Raw genomic sequence first — 17,403 nt, forward strand, 5'->3', positions numbered from 1 at the left:
AAAAACTTTTTTGACAAAAAGAGATAAAATGAAGAAGCCCGGAAAAAATTTTGTTTGACACTGGAACAAAAAAAAAACACTCACTGATTGCATCTGACGGTGGCCTCCTGACAGGTCCACTGGAGTTACTGGACTGGACTGAAAGACAAGAAAACTTGGACAGTCAGCAGAGCACTTTGTCGCGCTGGTGCTACTGCGTTATTTTCTCAACAGGAGGAGGCAAGAAAATCAACACATCATAAAACCAAGCCGAGATAATTAGAACCAGCTGCTTACACATACTGTATGGTGGTGCATTAGGCATAAACATTAGCGGAACAAAGACTTCATTCTAACTTCTTTTCCCTGGAGAGGATGCAACTGGTATATGGGAGAAATAATATTAGTCTCCATATTGCTTCATTTGGCCCAATGTCACGATCTAATGTGCGAGCTAATCAAAATCTGCATTAAAAAAAAAAATGCTCACTTTCAATTGAAAATTTCTCAGGGGTATTAGGCTGCACATTGTTTATGAATACGGCTTATACGTGAGTGTGGCAGATTAATATGTATACAGTCATAATCAATGTCAATCAAATCTGAACATTTTCTCTGATCGTTATCAGCGCAGCTCTTGCAGTGGATCTCAATAGTTTGTCTGGAGATGTACCTAATGAAGTGTCTACTCGTGTACACTTCCAGATCAATCGTCTGGCAATCAAAACACATCCCAAAAAAAATCATATATTTCACATCCAATTTTTACAAAATAATTCACTTACTTGTGAGTGTACCAAAGATGGGAATACTCTCCTCAGATCCATAGTAAGAGTTAATGGACACCGAGTAGTCCAAATCCGGTGTCAGGTCAGTGATTGATGTGGATGTCGTAAAAGCATTGAGGGCAAATTCTCTTGTTGGTTCATCTGCATGATAAATGAAGCCGTCACAAGGACATTAGGTGTCTGTGTGTGTATAGAAGGTGTTGATGTGTTGTCTATTTAATTGATTCTAAAATGTGCAGTCTTTACTGACCTGCCCCTGAAACAATTTGTATTCTGAAGCCATCTATCGTTGTCGAGGGCCTTGCCCACGACATTTTCACTGTTTTCTCATTCAGAATTTTAAAGTTCAAGTCCGAGGGGGGATCCACTGGAAACAACAGATGGAGCAGTATTAAACACAATAAATATATCAGTCATGTATACTCATGGTAATATTTTTGATCAAATGTAAGATGGCATTTGTAATCAAGCATTCACGTTGATCCCAACGACAAACACTTCACGGCTGAAGTGGGCTTGTTTCGTTGTTGGGGAACAGACACAAAAGCACTGATGTCCATGTGTCACGTGACAAGTAAAGAAATGTGACAACACTAGAGATAGTAAGAGAAGCCATTTTAAAGTAAAAATGGCATTTGTTTGAGTTGCCCAGCCGCGGAGGCCGGCAACTCAAGCACTCGCATACAAAACATGTGCGCGGTTCAAACATAACCACAGTGCAAACATGAACGCGAACCATCCAAATAACATGCTGGAGTGCAGTCATCACAACACATGCAACGACCACTTAAACCAAAAAGTCGATCCCAGCATGACAACAGCACAACTCAACTGCAAGTTGCTGATTATACAATGGAACTGAAGGTGCCATATTGAAGTCTTGACACAATTGAACGCCATATGTTTTATATACACAACGTATATAAACATATTCAATGTTGTTTATTTGGTTCAAAAGGCCTTCTGCGAGCCAGTGGCACACATCCATTGCAAACCTTTTAAAAAAGAATACACAATTTGTCACATGAGACTCTTGTGTACTTTTTCCACTGACATATCAAATGTTGTTTTTTACATGTGCAATACATACATAGTCTTGGAGAGAAAAAAACACACATACGGTACATTGGGAACAAGACACATTTTTCGGATCACAGCATCATGCATCATGTACATGTGAAAGTTGTTCGGCTCAACAACTTTGATGGACTTGCTTCTCCATGTACAGTTGGGACCACACAGACAGATGACAAATATATTTTAGAATGATATTCTCTCTTGACAGGTGGCAGCCTAAAAGCCTACAATGTTGATCAATGTTAATAGACGGAGGTGTGTAAAAATATGCATGCATAAAATTCCTGTCCAAGTGCTTAATGGTTAATTTGTCCCTCAAATCAGTTGAGTAATCATCCTTGTAAAGCAACGCATTGGCGTATCTTATCGGTTTCATTTATGTTGGATATGTGTCAATAAGGCAATTAGTGAGAAAACGTATTACCATCCATCAATGAGTTAGAGTGACTTGTTAAAATGTACTGTAGAAATATGACTCTTTTTTTTTTATTGGCAAAGAAGGAAGCATGCAGGCAATTTACGGAATCAGCAGAAAGTTTCGACAGGAGGCCACGTGATAGCTGTTAATCAGAGTTTTCTGAGAATATCATTGTAAAATACACTTTGGGGGGGAGGAAGCCATAGTATGGGAACACACTGAAATGCAAAGGGAGATGACGAAGAGGATCTCATCAAATAGATAAAAACTGGGATTGGAGAGTCACCAACCTGTCTTATAAACTCAAGGAGCCCCGATGGACCGTGTCCCCAATCATTTCTCCACGAGTTCACTGCTCCAACAATGGTATGAAGGTGTGATTATGTGTGTGCGTGTTCAGGAAATTGCTAAATCAAAATTGTTTAGGGAAGTCTTCACCAGCAACCATTACCACCTTTGTTGATGTCGAGTTAAAATAGACTTGAGGACCGAAGGTGGTCTTTGGTGTGTTTTTAGTAACTTGTGACTATTAGTGTTACGTCCCATCAGGTCCTAATAAAGGACACCCGCTCTGTGTCTGGCTACTGTTCTCTGAGTAACCTCAGTCTCCAGGCAGCCAGCCACCCTGGTTTGTGCGACTGCCAGAAAAGAAGACCGAAGGGAAGGGGAAAGAATACGGACCCTCCCAAGGAGGCAGGGAAAAATGCCAAAGTCATTCGGCAACATGTGCTGACATTAAACATGGCGGCTTATTCGCTTTCCATACATTTCGCAAGTCAGCGTTTTCACAAACACCCGCAAAGAAGGCCGAGAAAGGCACTTTGTGTGTCTGTGTGCTGTCTGAGGATTCATTTGCTATTCTCCTATTTCATCTTTCCATTTCTCCAGTGGAGATATGTGAGAAGAGAGCTTAGACTCACTTAGCACTGCCAGAAAGCTTAATAAGGAAGGAAAAAATGACAAGGTTTCCATACCATATTTGACAAGATTTTCAATTATGTGCTTGCATCTAAAGTCACTTTTCATTTTCCCTCTTCACAACATTAAACGAATGACATTGTGAGTACAGCAAAATACCATTCAGAAAAGCTAATATAAGTACACAGAATGAATGCCACATCTAATTTCTGTCATCATTGCAGCTAAATAAATTGACGTAAGTAAAATCATGATGGTAGTGGAATGCTTTTTCATGCTTTTTTCCCCCCACTGAAATGTTTATTTTCTTCTAAATCATACTGATTTGTTTTCACGATTATAAGTAATGTGATGTTTTTAACATGCTCAGTGTTATTAATTCAAGCACTATTTTACAATTGTCTAATCATTCTTTCCAGTGTTAGGTGGGATTTAGCAAATGTCACCATGGAAAATAGCAAAGGCCTTCTAAGATATTTAATAGTGAAACACAAAGCAATAAAATCACATTTGATGACGTGTTAGTGTTTGCCCTGCTGCTTTAAGACATTTAATTAGAAGTTGGAAATGGAATACAATGTTGTGTTGTTATTTTGCAACTATTTGCCAGATTGTAACATGTGCTATGAATAGCTCAAAATCATTTGAATTGCAGCCTAAATGTGATCCAATATTGAGTCATGGCATTGAAAGCTGACAGAATAAACCACAATGGCTGTGGGTAACACAGTCAAGCATACACACAAAAGAACAACAACTTTATTGACTTCACCATTACACATTGTCATATAGTTAATGATATCAAAATAAAGGGCTAGCCCCTACAGCACTAATAACTGGACATAACTGGTGAAAGAAGAGAGGGAGGAGCAAAAGAGAGAGAAAGGGTATAGTGTGTCTCATTAGAGTGATTTGCCGGTGTGTTCAGTTTACCTTGAGCATCGATGGAAGATATCAGAGCCGCAAACAAGGCAGCCGTGGCCAGATACAGCCCTTTCTTCATGTTTAGCCCTTGTCGATCAGCAGGGCATCAATGGGGCTGAATTGGAAAGAGAAAGGCATTCCTGGTTAGTCAAGCCAACAGCATCCCATGTGGCGTGTGTATATACTGCATGCCATGAATACATTTAATTCGCCGCCTGGAGCCTTCCAAGTGGAAGCAGTTTGGCACAGACACAGTCGGCTGCAGGTTAAACCCGCAAAGGATGCAGCCAACTTAAAACACAAGAGTTTAATTATTTAGTATTTAAGACATAAACATACCATAAGATGTGTGATTTATGAATTGGACCCCTTAAGTCATTACTTGAAAACATCCATCTGGTTTTGACACTGCTAGTCATTAGGGTCTATGAGCTAGACTAGAGCCTATCTCAGCTGACTGTGGGTGAATTGACAGGTCACTTGCCACAGTTAGACAACAAAAATAAATAAATCTACTGCCCATGTGAGATTTACAGTATAATCTTCAATTTCCCACTGCCATGCATGCACAGAAAGTAAGAGTAATCAGAAAAATCCAGACAGTAAGACAAGGCAATATTAAAAACCAGAACCTCAGAACTGTGAGGCAAACATGCTAAGCACGAGGTCAGTCAACGGTTTTCAACCATTTTTTCAATCACAACCCCTGTGATTTTTTTTTTCCAGCAAAGTACCCAACAAGCTCAAGGCATTTAGAAAAAAGCCTTCATGGGGAAGTCAACTTAAAAACTGTCTTTACGATAATGTGTTCTACGCAGATCTCCTAGTCTAAACACAGCATTCTGATTAATAATGTGTTTGTGGACTATGATTTAAGCAATAAAATCCACACAATTTTGTCCATCTCAGGCAATTTTGCCACTCACAACCAACTGAAAATTATATCATAGTTGCTCAAGGCACATGTACCAACCAATCATGGCTCAGCTTCAGAAAACAGGTAAGCTGTGATTGGTAGTTACCTGAGCTCTGAGCAAGTGTGAGGTTATTTTCAGGCGACGGAAAATGGCAAAATGGCCGCCCCAAGAGATGGCTAAAAACCGGTGGATTTTGGTGCTTAACGGGTGTAGTGGGCGTGGTACGTGGGGGTACGCCGTCCACCCACTTCTCCCGACGCCACATTCAATTTTTATTGAAATGTTTGTTGATCATTGTTCTAATGCGAGTTATGCTTAATAACGTTGGCCTGTGATTATTTTGGAGTAGTAAAACATTAAATTTAACTTTAGTGCAACTGGTGTTGTAGCCTATTATTGATGTTCTGTATGAATATATAGAACATCCCAGAATCGCGTACACCCACTTAAAAAATCCCCACAACACCACTGGTGCTTAACTCATTTTCCACAAAAGCAAAATGAATCAGAATGCAATATTTCGACCAGTGAAGGGGAACAGAACATATTGTAAAGATATTTTTGGGATTGACTTCACCTTTAAAACAAAGTGCTGTTTCTGATTTATTAAACTTTCTAACTCTTTTTTTTGTGGTACAATATATGAAGAACTATTTGAAAATAAAAAGATGTAGCGCAAATAATTAAATCAAGATTTGTACATATAAAAATAATCACGAACAAAGTGTCCTCCTTTGCGATCATGGTACCGATTTGTTCTCAAAATGAAATCATTAACATAATTTTATTTGTAAATAAAACCAGAAACTGCTTGAAAACCATCTTAAAATATCCATCTAATAACTAAAAGGAAGACTGACAACATTACCAACTGTGAACACTGATTGTTGCATTGCACTGAACTGAGTGGTTTTTGCATTTTTTGTGAGACACTTGGTCTTGTTTATGAGGATGTCGATCATTCTTGGTAGAAGGGAGGCAACTGCTGTTTCTTTACTGAGAATGTTTATCATTCTTGATGGAAGGGAGGCAACTGCTGTTATCAAGCTCTTTTTTTGCGTTGATAGTGCTTTTAGATATACTGTACTGTAGTTCAAAATCTCACATACCCCCTGAGGAGCCCTGACAGACTCCCAAGGGTACGCATAGCCCCATTTGAGAACCACTGCCCTGGGTTATCATGTGGCCCTACTTTAAAACAGATTTCTTCAATTATCTTCCCTGTGTTTATTTAGACAATCTGCTTGAGCAGCCATGAAAGGCCTGGTAACAATTTCTGAAGTAATCTAAAGTGCCCTTTTCTGTTTCTGTTTTTTTATTTTTGTTTTTTATTTTGTTTAGTTTTTTCAAAACTATTACACTGGATAGTAATGTACTTAAAATTAACTTATATGATACATTAGGTTGTCTCAAAAGCAGGACAGCTGTGAACACTGAAAAGCTCAATCACTGCATTAGTGCCTCCTCTAGCTCTACAAAAGATAAAATTAGACAAGTTGTAAAATATAGCTCGACCTATGATAGATAGTTACATAGATAGATAGTGTTACTTTGTAATTTATAAACGTTATTTTACTAATGGTCCAAATAAGTTGTGATTGGACGTGTCGTCAAAATATTTTCAAAAGATTTGTAAATTACAAAAAATAATAATATTAATAAACACGATTCAAAAATCGACGACTCTCACGGTCTATTAATGAATAAACTGTCGATAAGTTAAAAACACTAAATTGGGCGGCTCACTTACTTAAGAAGCCAAAAGATGGAACGATGAGAATTCGGGTTGAGCCTTGCGTTTGAGCCTCCTTGTGTGCACCTTCTCTCCTCTCTGCCTCGTGCGCGCTCCACCAGCAGATGTCCAAGGAGGAAAAGCTTCCTTCCAAGTGGGAAGATTCTTTCCACCGCCGGGTACTTAATAGGGGGGCAGTTCCCAACTCAATTTAACATAATTTTGCTCTCTGACGAATTTCCCCGCCTGTTACTTGATATATGTCCCCCTGCTGGGACCGCGCGGTTCCTTGGAAATTACATTTTTTCCCCCTTCGAATTCCTTTGGTCTGGCGCTTTATTGAGTTTCCAGCGCCAATGTGACCTCACAGTAGTTTGGCCAGACGACACTGCGGGGGTTGTGCGAGCAAAAAAATATCATTTATTTGGATATGTGTCAAGTAAGGGGTCAAAAATGTTTACTGAGAAAAGTACCCCACAGTCTCTTGGTGATCCATCGCCTACACCTCATATGCTCAGAATGCTTTAACGCCACAACACCGATGTGATCAAATTAAGGTTTACTTCATTCGTCGTTTTTAAAGGGGATTTGGACATTTGTGGAAATGTCAGTTTAGTCTAAGAACGTTCCAAGGACGTCATCGCGCTTTGTCACCGCGTGGTATCACTGACTAGTTGTTCTTTGGTGCTCTCTAGAGCTCAAAATTTAAAACTGCACGTGATTATACAAGTAACTGCTGGAGGAAATCTTACCAACCAAAAATCTCGACCCAACCAAACACGTTTCTTCATACAAAACACTGTTTTATCATCACATTTTCATTTTTTAAGTCAAAAGATTTTTATAAACAAGTACAGACAAAAAAATTGATGCCATTTGCGTTTATTTGGATGAGGCTGGCATACGGGCTCTTTATTTATGTATTTATTTGTTTGTTCTCTGTATTGGCCAAGTCAATTGAAACGAACAAATAATCTGTCCCTAGTCGGTAGTTTCACTCGAATACTACAGCAAAAATAAGAATAATAAATGAAAATATTGTGACAACATATGAATCATGGGCCGCCAGGAACAGCAAAGTGTTCTTTCCTAAAATAAGTAAATTCAACCACAATTTTTCAGTGTGCAATTGGATTTGCCATTTTTCAATTAGATACATTCGGTAACAGTTCTGGAAACAATTTGGAATCAGAATGTTATTGTGTGTGTGTGTGTGTTTGTGTGTGTGTGTGTGTGTGTGTGTGTGTGTGTGTGTGTGTTTATTTATTTATTTAGAAGGCATGACCCATCAAGTCTCAATGAGGGATTTTTGCGCATATGATATCTGATCCACCCTTCAGATGACTAAGTATTGCCATCCTGTTCAAACAGGATTAAAGAGTGAAGGCTTCAACATAACACTCGTCAATTTTATTATTAACTGTTAACTTGCGTCACCTGAGTTGACTTCGTTTACAGGAGGAAAAAAATACAATACACAAAAAAATTTGATCTTGTATTGTAGCCTTGGGTTTGTCCTGGGAATGGTGCCCTCAAAGATTTGGTAGACTAGATAGTGACGCTTGCTTCTTACAACACGGTTACAGCACATTTTTGTATCCAGGAAAACAAACCTTGCAGTTCAAAACTTGCCCTATATGCAATTAGTTACATTAGTGGATAGTAACAGAAAAGGAATGACAAAGATTGACTCATGGTGTACACCTGTATGTTTATAATTGTTTTCAACAAAGCATCATTCTGTATAGTGTCAGCTTTAACATCAGCTGTTCACACCAGCTGTTATACGTGTGGTCGCATGAAAGATGATCACACCTTCTGGTTCGATGTACTTAGAACCAACCAAATTATATTTCCTCTACAGTCTACCCACATAACAATATACTGTTGATAGTTACATATGTTTCACACCATAAATGGATGGCTTCTGGTTTGCGTAAAGATGCCCATTTAAAAATAAGAGCCTCCAGGTATTAAAAAAAGAGTCATGTATAAAGTATGTGCTCACAGATAAATTGGCTGCGGCTTTTCACTCTTGATCTTCTCCTGACGGGAACAGTGTTTTGTTTGTGTGTGTTTATGCATTTTTCCTTTGCAACTGTGACCTTCAACACCACTCCAAAAAGAGGGCTGACATATCACTGAGAGGGATGTTCACCTCTGTTTGGAAAATCGATTTCTATAATATTCATCCATTTCCTATCCCACTTCATTACGGTAGTGGGTGAACTGGCACCTAATGTATCCCAGCTAAATCAGTTCGTAGTGGGGTAAACCCTGGACTGGTCACTAGTCAATCACAGCGCATATGCGAATAACCACACTTCTATTAAACCTGACTTGAATGTTTTTTGGAGGAAGCAAGAGAACTTCACACAGCGGGCTTTTGCCAAGTTGCCATTTGAAACCCAAACCGTAGAACTGTAAAGCAAAGTGCGAAGCACTATTCCATTGTGCGGTTATATCTTGTATTTGACAGTGTGTTTGCGGGGACAGGTTAATTACTCTTTTATTATACGATTAGAACTGCTGCAATTGGCAAGTAATCAATTCAGGGTGTACCCCGCCTACTGCCCGAAGACAGCTGGGATAGATTCCGGCACGGCCCCGCGACCCTTGTGAGGATAACCATATCAGAAAATGGATGGATTATTACAACTGTATTATAAACAGTTGCCATTACAGTGCCATCTTAGAGCAAGTCCATGGGTAATATTACTAATATCCTCATAGATAATTACTGTTTTTAAGTTGCCTACTTAATGTTGAGGCAAATTCGTGGCGTGATTAGATTTGCTTCAACGCCTCAGTAACTGTTTAGATTGGTACAGCGCGGAAACAGTGACATCTGCTGGCCAATTGCTGCTATTGCACATAAACGCGACCACATGAACAGCGATGTCGCACAGCTAACCCACAACATGAAAACAAGTACAGTCTCTCAAGAAGCGAAACTATATTGTTAACTACAGTATATTGAACAGACATAATCAAAATATCAACAACACGGTGTGAACGTTCAGTGCGTCCTGCTTTCATATGTATGGTAGACACGTAGTTTACTTTTTCCCTTCTTTTAAATGTTTTTAATTCACGTTTGAAAACAATTTAAATTGTCTGTCAGTTTAGCTTTTGCTGCTAAATAGCACTATCCCATAAGAATATCATCAGTTGATTTATGGGTCAACTTTTTTTGTTTTCATGAAAAGAGTAAATAATAATAATAGTGGACGTGGAAATTAAATACAAACTCGCAGAGACATTGATAAATTCTTTAATTAGAACATGTTGACCTTGTAAAAGCCCATTACATTTTAATGCAGTATTAAACAAGAGACATTCTAACAAGGTGTCCTCTACCAGGTGGAAAACAGAAGGGGAAATAGAGTGGCACCTCTCTTCATTTTCTACTTAATCCTGTTCGAGGTGAGGTGGAGCCTACCCCAGCTGACTTTGGACTAAATAAAGGTTCGTTTAAGTGCAAATAATTTGGTCAACACTGACATAATTGTGCAATGTAAATTAACAGAAAAACCCTTACCACTTACCAACCAGACAGGAAGCTCAGTCATTGTAACAACGGAGTGTTAAGTTTGTTGCATGCATAAATAATCAGATTGTCAGTTTTTGTACATTTTTTTAAAAAAGGAGGAAAGGGAGCTGAAACCTTTTGTAATTGGTCGATACGTGGAGTTACCAACATTAATGCTTACCAAATTTGACAATGCACAATAAAAGGTTTTCCTCATTTTCAACTTCATCTCAAACCCAGAAGTATGTCAATGTAATGTAATACTACATTCATCAGCAGGACATTTTTGTCACACACGACATGAACAAAAGCTGACATACAACAAACATGCCCTCCAATCATTAAGCCATTCGCAAAGCTGTGCTAAGGTACAACACATACTTTGACACAGACATAAATAGAACATTTAACACAGATACAATAAAAACAGAAGATGACATTCGAAGCATCCAACTTGAAGCAGTCAAGACTCAGGTGTACTCTGTCTTCAAAAACAGCTTTTGGTCAGAAAACATAGGACTGCTCTTGCACAAACATACATTTATAGGTGGCCAGTGTATTTGCGCAGAAACCGCTAAGCAGTATAGAATGGATGCTATGCAGGTGGGATCTAGTTCGGAATATCTGCGCTGCTATTGCGCGAGTCATATTTGTGATGGATGATGAGCAGAACCACGCCCAGGAAAAAGCAAATGGAGCCCACGGTGATGTAGGCTATACCCAGGAAAGGGTTCTTCCCTCCCATCCAGGAGATGGTGCTCAAGATCATTCGCTTGCGACCGTCAAAACTCAGGACCGGGTAATCTGATGACATAACGTTAAGGAAACAAGACGGGAACAGGTATAACAGAACGAACGTGCAAAATTTCAAACCCAAGCTGGCCTTTGTTTGAAACCGTGCTGACTAGAGTACAAAAGGATACTGTAAGCGATCTCCAAGATGTATCTGCCGCTAGCTAGCGTCGGTGTTGAGCTCGACTTCTTTTGGATGATCCTATAAAGCTTGCGGAAAGTGGGTAAGGCGGCTGTGCGCATCCACACAATGAAGTCCTCATTGATGAAGCCATTGTTATCACGGTCGTCTGGGTCCAGCTCAAACACCGGCTTTCTCCAGTTCACTGGCTTGTTAGTCCCTGAGAAAGAATGTGACCTAAATAATCAAATCTTCCAAGACCATGTAAAATCATTTCAAATACTTTTTTTCTAAATTCCTAATTCATTTTAGAAGTGCTGAAAATGTGCAAAGACGTAACCATCCCATGCTCAATTGTTTCCCGGATTTTTTTTTTTGTGGCCGTGGCTAAAACAGTGTGCAGTGATCTGACTCTGATTGGACATGAATCACGACTTCCCCACTATATAAATTCTTGAGCGAGTGACTGAATTAAGCCCACTCAATTCCAAGCGATGCAGCTAAAAGTACCTGAAGTGGACCCCAACAACACTCTTTATTGTCATTTTGCAGGGATTAAAAAAAGAAATACCACAAAGAACTAGAATTACCCTGAAATGCAATGGTAAGGTTGTCGTTTCCACCAGGATTCCTAAACTTCACATGCTTGTCTGTCCACCAAGCAATGCCTTTCTTTGCCAGAGGGATGCTGATTTTGGTGCCATTGGAGTCAACATGATAGAGAACCAGGGTGTCTGTAAAAGAAAAAAGAATGCATGTACCGTCGGTGCTGCGAGCATTCACAAGCACACATGCTTCTTTGCTCTTACCATTAAATAGGCTATTAGCTATGGCCCCGCAAGGAGCAATAGGTTGGCCTTCGCTGGTACGATAAGGCTCACATTCTTTGCTAGGATTCTGTAAGGGGCAAATGGTGTTTAATTATTTCATAAAAATGTCTGTTGAATGGATGACAGAACAACATTTTAAAAACTGTACCGTCAAAGCAGAGCGGTCCCCATTCAGCTGGCTATCATCCCTGGATTTCACATAGCGCCTGTGGTTCTGATAGAAGTTGGATAAGCCATAGTACATGAAGACGTTGCTCTGGAGAGAGAAAACACTGATGGTCAAGGTTAAAAATCGAATTTTTGGTCACTTTTCACCTGCAGCCTATCAGCTAGAATTGGCTCAGCCCTACTTGCCGTAGTTTTTCATTCCAAAATAGTATACAGTAAGACTGAATGATTTTGCGTTTTTGGATCACAATCGTGATCTGCATTAAAAAAAAAGTAGGCTCTTTATTCTCCCAAGCTCTCAAATCAGAAGCAGCATGATACAGCACAACCAATCAGGTCCAGGTTGGTTAAAAATGTCTTTTACTATACTGTAAATAAGTCTTTAAAAAATCACACATGTGCAGATTAAAAAACATTATGCAAACAAATAATGGCCTTATGAAACTTCATGTTTCATGAAACATCATGCATAAACTTGGACTGCACTTCTTCGTCGCTCAACTTATCACATAGATCAAGAAACAAAACATACATGTTTAAAAATTAAATCTTACCAATCTCCAGCCATTACCATCCCACTTGCTAACGTGGAAAAAGTAAGACGCCTGTTTATGACGCAACACCTTTCTATTTCAAAAATGGATAAGCATTAGCAGACACAAATAAGGAGTCATATCTTTTCATCCATCTTTGGTTTCAATCATGAAACATAAAGCAACATTTATTCTCTTAGCGTCTGAGTGCTGAAAACTTTGCATGGCACTGCCGTTTACCAGAGGATACATTTTGGTTTGTCATCTCTCAAGTAGTACATTTGTGTGTGTGTGTGTGTTTGTTCAAACATCAGACAATTAAATCAAAGTCAACCCTTTTATTTGGGCCGCATGCATCAGACAGCCGTCGTGGCTCACACAGAAACTTCCTCATGCACGCTCCAGCATACAATGGCAGCTGAAACATCCAAATACAGGACAGAAGACACACGGTGAGCCGCCCCCTCCCACACCTAAACATGTTAGGTACTCACCACGCACAGACACATGCACGCACGCACGCACGCACGCACGCACACGCGCGCACACACACGCACACACACGCACACACACACACACACACACACACACTGTGGCAGGCTTAGATTACAGCATTGATGTCATTTCCTGCTCTGGACCTCTCCTCTCCTCTCTCAATGACCAGTCAGAACACAGCACTATGCTATTAGCAAATCGCGTTTTACATAATTGTGATAATATTTCAAATGCAATTAATTGTTCAGCCCTAATTGGATATGTGCTAAATCGATCGCAATGTTATTGGACAGATTGGATATACTCAGTCAACACAATCTTGATAACACTGAAATACACAAATTGGTGCTGTATCCACAGTCACACCCAAAGACACACACACATCATTGGTAGTGAATGAGTTCATTTCGCAATTTAGTTGACTATTGCTGTGGACAATTGCTGCTCACTTAACAGGGAGACATTGGCGTGGAAATTCATTCCAATATACAGGGGTTTTGTTGTCACTGCAAAAACATTCAATTATACCGCTGACAAATCAAATCTAACATCGTGACAAGTAAAATACATGAAAAAACTAAATGTTTAAGATGAACAGTGTTAAAAGAAGCAAATTCGTCAGAAGGTTTTCAGAAGACTTTAAAATTAGAGTAATCAATATTAAACCTTCAGTCTCACTTTATTTGAACTAAAATTGGACGTGAATGATTCTCTGGCCATACGTTTTTTTCCCCCCTCACTTATGTCACTCACCAATCATCACAATCAATACTGGACACGGGGCTTTGCTTCCACTTTCGATGCACTCCGAGCAACGGCATCATTATTGGAACCTGACATGTATTATTCAATGAGCATGTGTAGAATGGAGGAGCAGAAGAGAGAACAAACCTCGAAAGGCTGCTCCAAAGTGAAATTCACAGAGCACGTGCAGGGAGTTGTGCTGTCCCAGCTGTAGTTTTTGGCACAGCTAAAGCATGGGCTCGAAACATCCACACCGGTGTAATCAATCTGAAAATAAAATGTGAGTCACTAAAAAACAAAACACGATGCACATTTAAAGCACAGGAAATGCATAACGTAAGAGATTGCGGATTGCGAGCAAAACAATCTCAAATTCGAGACGTTTTTGAAAGTGTGTGGCTCAGAATTTACACAAGCAATCCCAACAAAAATATAGAAAGTGTGTATCTCACTTTACAGAAGTGTTTTGGGTTTTTTTTGCAGCCAAACTACACGTTTCAATCGTTTTGCTCTCCACTAGTTTTCCAATAAATTGTTGTATATGTTTAACAGGATAATAGTGATTTGTACAAAGCATTCCTTTTTCTGTAAATGATTGTTTTTAGCAGGGGTGGGTGCCGGAGCCCGGTACTGAACTGGCCTTAAAAACTGCAGTACCAACAAGCTCCACACGTAAACATTCTGTTTACCGTCTTGGAGAAATTATACAAATTAATTTTGGATTGGTGTAGGCAGTATGATCTTGCTGCATAATTTAAGTTACAGCCATATTGTTTAATGAAAGCCTGCTCTGAGCATAGGTAATCGCATACGAAACACGTGTCGTGATGTAAAAAAAATGATGTTGCACTGTACGAGTGCACTCAACCAGATGAGCTATCAACACTAGCATGGCAAGAGCCTTTCTGTTGGCCCAACGTGGCCGATTACAATTTCAGTGGTTAGGCTAAACGAGGCTGATGGTACCTGGAGGGTACAATGTAAAGAAACAGTGGAAGGTTAGAAGAACACATAAACGCTACCTCGAACTCCTTGATGTTGTTTGACGTTACATACAGGCCGATACCGATGGGGATGAAAATGAGACCGATGACGAAGAACGCAGGGAGCACGGTTCCAGCCGTCAAGATCGGCTGCCAAGCAGGTAGTCTCTGTTGTTTAAACGCCGTGTTGTCCGGTTTCTTGCTTTTCACGGCCCCTGCGCCGCCATGACTAGAGGGGCCTGAGTGGTGGCCGTCTTCTTCCTTAGCGTTGTAGCTCGACGCCATCATGGTTGCAATCCGCTCCCAGTCAATAATACTGTTGTGGACGGCCGCTCAGTTCCCGACAAGACAAGAGACGTAACTTGAAGATAATTAGTAAAATCCCGAGACTGGAAGGAAAGTCGGGCTACGGAATCTAAATAGTTGTTCGGGATAGGTTTGACTCCATCTGTTTTAATAGTTCCATTCTACACCAAGAAGTAGGAAGTACAGTAGCAAGGGAGAAACGAAAGGTTGACGTCACCACAGTGAAGTGACGCCCACTAATGCTGTCAAGCACCATAAGCCACGATTAATCATTCGTTCATTGTTTTTCAAAACAAAACAGTTTTAAAATGATTTGTTTTGTCAATACGGATAAAGACTTGTTTTCTGATTACTGTACTTTTTTGCGCAAATATAAATGTAAAATGAAAAAAAAATCGTCATTATAGCAAAATTAAAATACAGAATACTCATCAACGTTCCTTAAATCGATATATTAAAAACATGAAATAACAGAGAAAAAAACATCAAATCCAAGGGTGTCACTTACATTGAAATAAATTGAAAGTATTTAAAGTTTTCAGAGGCTTTTTGTTATTATAGTCATTTAAAATGTTAATCAAGAATATGGTATCAATGTAAAATGTTGTACAGGTAGCTTTCTGATTGCCATACTTACATTGACTAATAAACACATTTAGCCCTCAATATTAAATGATGAAAAAAAGATCTTCATAAACATACCTCCTAAAAAAACAAAACAATATGTTGCCATTTGCCACAACGTGGCTAAATCCAGAAAACTTTGCACGTACACAAAGATCCAGGTGCATGAATATGCATATACATGGAGTCAAGCACATTTCTTTCGTACATCTCAATCAATGCAGAAATGTTGGTGTGCCAAACTTCTCCCTCTCCACGTCTTTATATAAATACTAGCTGGTGAGCCGCCCTCCGGGCGGCTCATCAGCTAGTTCCTGCGGAAGGCTGGTAAGGTGGGCCTTCGGCCCACAAAAGTGTTGTTGCTTGGTTCAACTTTTTGTTCATCTTCATTGCTTATCGCGAAAATAAAGAGATGTTTAGCTCTACTAAATAACTAACAATTTCATTGCAATGCTTGTGGGTAGACAACATTTTTTCGCTAAGATGCCCGCGCGATCGTAGTGAGCCACTGCCTGAGCGGCGCAGTGGCGGCGCGCAGCGGCGCGGTGAAGTAGGTACGTTTTGAAAAGGGACAGACGGAAGGACAGACCGCGTGCGGGACGACGCGCAATATATATATATATATATATAGATGCAAAATTGTAGAAACAGTACCCAGTGGTGGGAATAATCACGCTGCATGATAAAATAATCAGATTATGAAGACATGACTCACCACTGAAAATGATGAACATCACAAAACGTGAGCTGCAGATGCTGGTAAATGAAGTCAAGAACCATGTTCTCTGGTACACTGTCCTCTAGGATTTATACTTCTAAACATAAATGTGAAGAAAAAAAATGTTGGGGTGTGCCTCTTTTCTGTCTGCATACCCCTCACAAATTTGGCAGGTGTGCCCCTCTGTTGCAGTATATCTACAGTGATGTGGGGGACGCTGTTGTGTAAGGTTTAAAATCAAAAACAAGGTAATTGAACACACCTATTGAATCATTTGAACAAGTAGCACCCAAGTGATGAAGTGGAAAGCATGAAAATGTGAGCAGATTGCATAGCCTGCCCACGTAAAAAGCAGTTTTCCCACTAATAACAAGCCTGCATCCATCGGACGAAAGCGATTGTATTTATTGATCATGCACATTTCCAATTAGCAATGATATTAACGCTGTATGTTGGATCATAACTTAAAAATTATTAGCTTTACAATTTAAACCTAATATTACTTGCTAACTTACAATTTAAACTTTAAATTGTAAATTTCAAGTATTTGTTATTCTTGAAGGTTCTCACATCCGCCACTGTTAAAGTGCCAGAAGTCATACTTCTACCTGGGTACATGAAAGCTCCGTCATATCAAAGCCAAAAGGTAAGTACAGCTGCAGAATTAGCATACATTGAGTTAACTAACTCTGGAGCCAGTTCACACTTGAATGATGAGTATAATTTGGTTTCTCGGTGATGCATTGCTGCCTCCATACGCAATGTATACATGCAATGTATGGGAGCTTGCTTGATGACGAGGAT

The 17,403-nt window shown here is 39.6% G+C and overlaps 3 protein-coding genes and 1 long non-coding RNA gene across 10 annotated transcripts in view; 1 reads left to right on the forward strand and 3 right to left on the reverse strand.

Moving 5' to 3' along the window:
• Positions 1-7,076, reverse strand: part of col12a1a (collagen, type XII, alpha 1a) — a 52,862-nt gene extending 45,786 nt beyond the window's left edge. For 4 of the 7 annotated variants that reach the window (XM_052086823.1, XM_052086822.1, XM_052086821.1 and 1 more), the window contains exons 1-5: positions 6,772-7,075; positions 4,114-4,219; positions 1,018-1,134; positions 765-908; positions 85-138 (exon numbers count right to left, since the gene is read on the reverse strand). In XM_052086823.1, coding sequence (XP_051942783.1) covers positions 85-138; positions 765-908; positions 1,018-1,134; positions 4,114-4,183 — 385 coding nt within the window. In that variant the 5' untranslated portion in view covers positions 4,184-4,219; positions 6,772-7,075. Of the gene's footprint in view, positions 1-84; positions 139-764; positions 909-1,017; positions 1,135-4,113; positions 4,220-6,771 lie in introns of all 7 variants that reach the window. The other 3 variants (XM_052086825.1, XM_052086820.1, XM_052086826.1) reach the window with 2 other exon arrangements.
• Positions 7,077-10,011: 2,935 nt separating this feature from the next.
• Positions 10,012-15,489, reverse strand: LOC127615234 (cell cycle control protein 50A-like). Its single transcript, XM_052086861.1, has 7 exons — positions 14,991-15,489; positions 14,116-14,235; positions 12,177-12,284; positions 12,008-12,095; positions 11,789-11,932; positions 11,209-11,418; positions 10,012-11,089 (listed from the first exon to the last, which is right to left on the reverse strand). The coding sequence occupies exons 1-7, from the start codon at positions 15,237-15,239 to the stop codon at positions 10,896-10,898; spliced, it is 1,113 nt and encodes a 370-aa protein (XP_051942821.1). The 5' UTR covers positions 15,240-15,489; the 3' UTR covers positions 10,012-10,895.
• Positions 13,053-14,109, reverse strand: LOC127615249 (uncharacterized). Its single transcript, XR_007966859.1, has 2 exons — positions 13,299-14,109; positions 13,053-13,218 (listed from the first exon to the last, which is right to left on the reverse strand). It is a non-coding gene; the product is annotated as an uncharacterized LOC127615249 (long non-coding RNA).
• Positions 15,490-17,148: 1,659 nt separating the features above from the next.
• The window catches only part of tfb1m (transcription factor B1, mitochondrial), a 70,161-nt gene continuing 69,906 nt past the window's right edge, over positions 17,149-17,403 (forward strand). The window contains exon 1 of the mRNA XM_052086858.1: positions 17,149-17,245. The gene's annotated coding sequence lies outside the window, so the exon portion shown is untranslated. The remainder of the gene's footprint in view (positions 17,246-17,403) is intronic.

This window comes from Hippocampus zosterae, chromosome 14 (assembly GCF_025434085.1).
Source record: "Hippocampus zosterae strain Florida chromosome 14, ASM2543408v3, whole genome shotgun sequence".
Lineage (NCBI taxonomy): Eukaryota > Metazoa > Chordata > Actinopteri > Syngnathiformes > Syngnathidae > Hippocampus > Hippocampus zosterae.

What these genes read in the sequence shown, in the direction of transcription:
- LOC127615234 (XM_052086861.1), bottom strand. Translation starts at nt 15,239, where the DNA reads ATGATGGCGTCGAGCTACAACGCTAAGGAAGAAGACGGCCACCACTCA. An exon ending in GGGACCGCTCTGCTTTGACG is followed by an intron (nt 12,096 to 12,176) that starts GTACAGTTTTTA and finishes TGCCCCTTACAG; the next exon opens with AATCCTAGCAAAGAATGTGA. An exon ending in CCTTACCATTGCATTTCAGG is followed by an intron (nt 11,419 to 11,788) that starts GTAATTCTAGTT and finishes ATTCTTTCTCAG; the next exon opens with GGACTAACAAGCCAGTGAAC.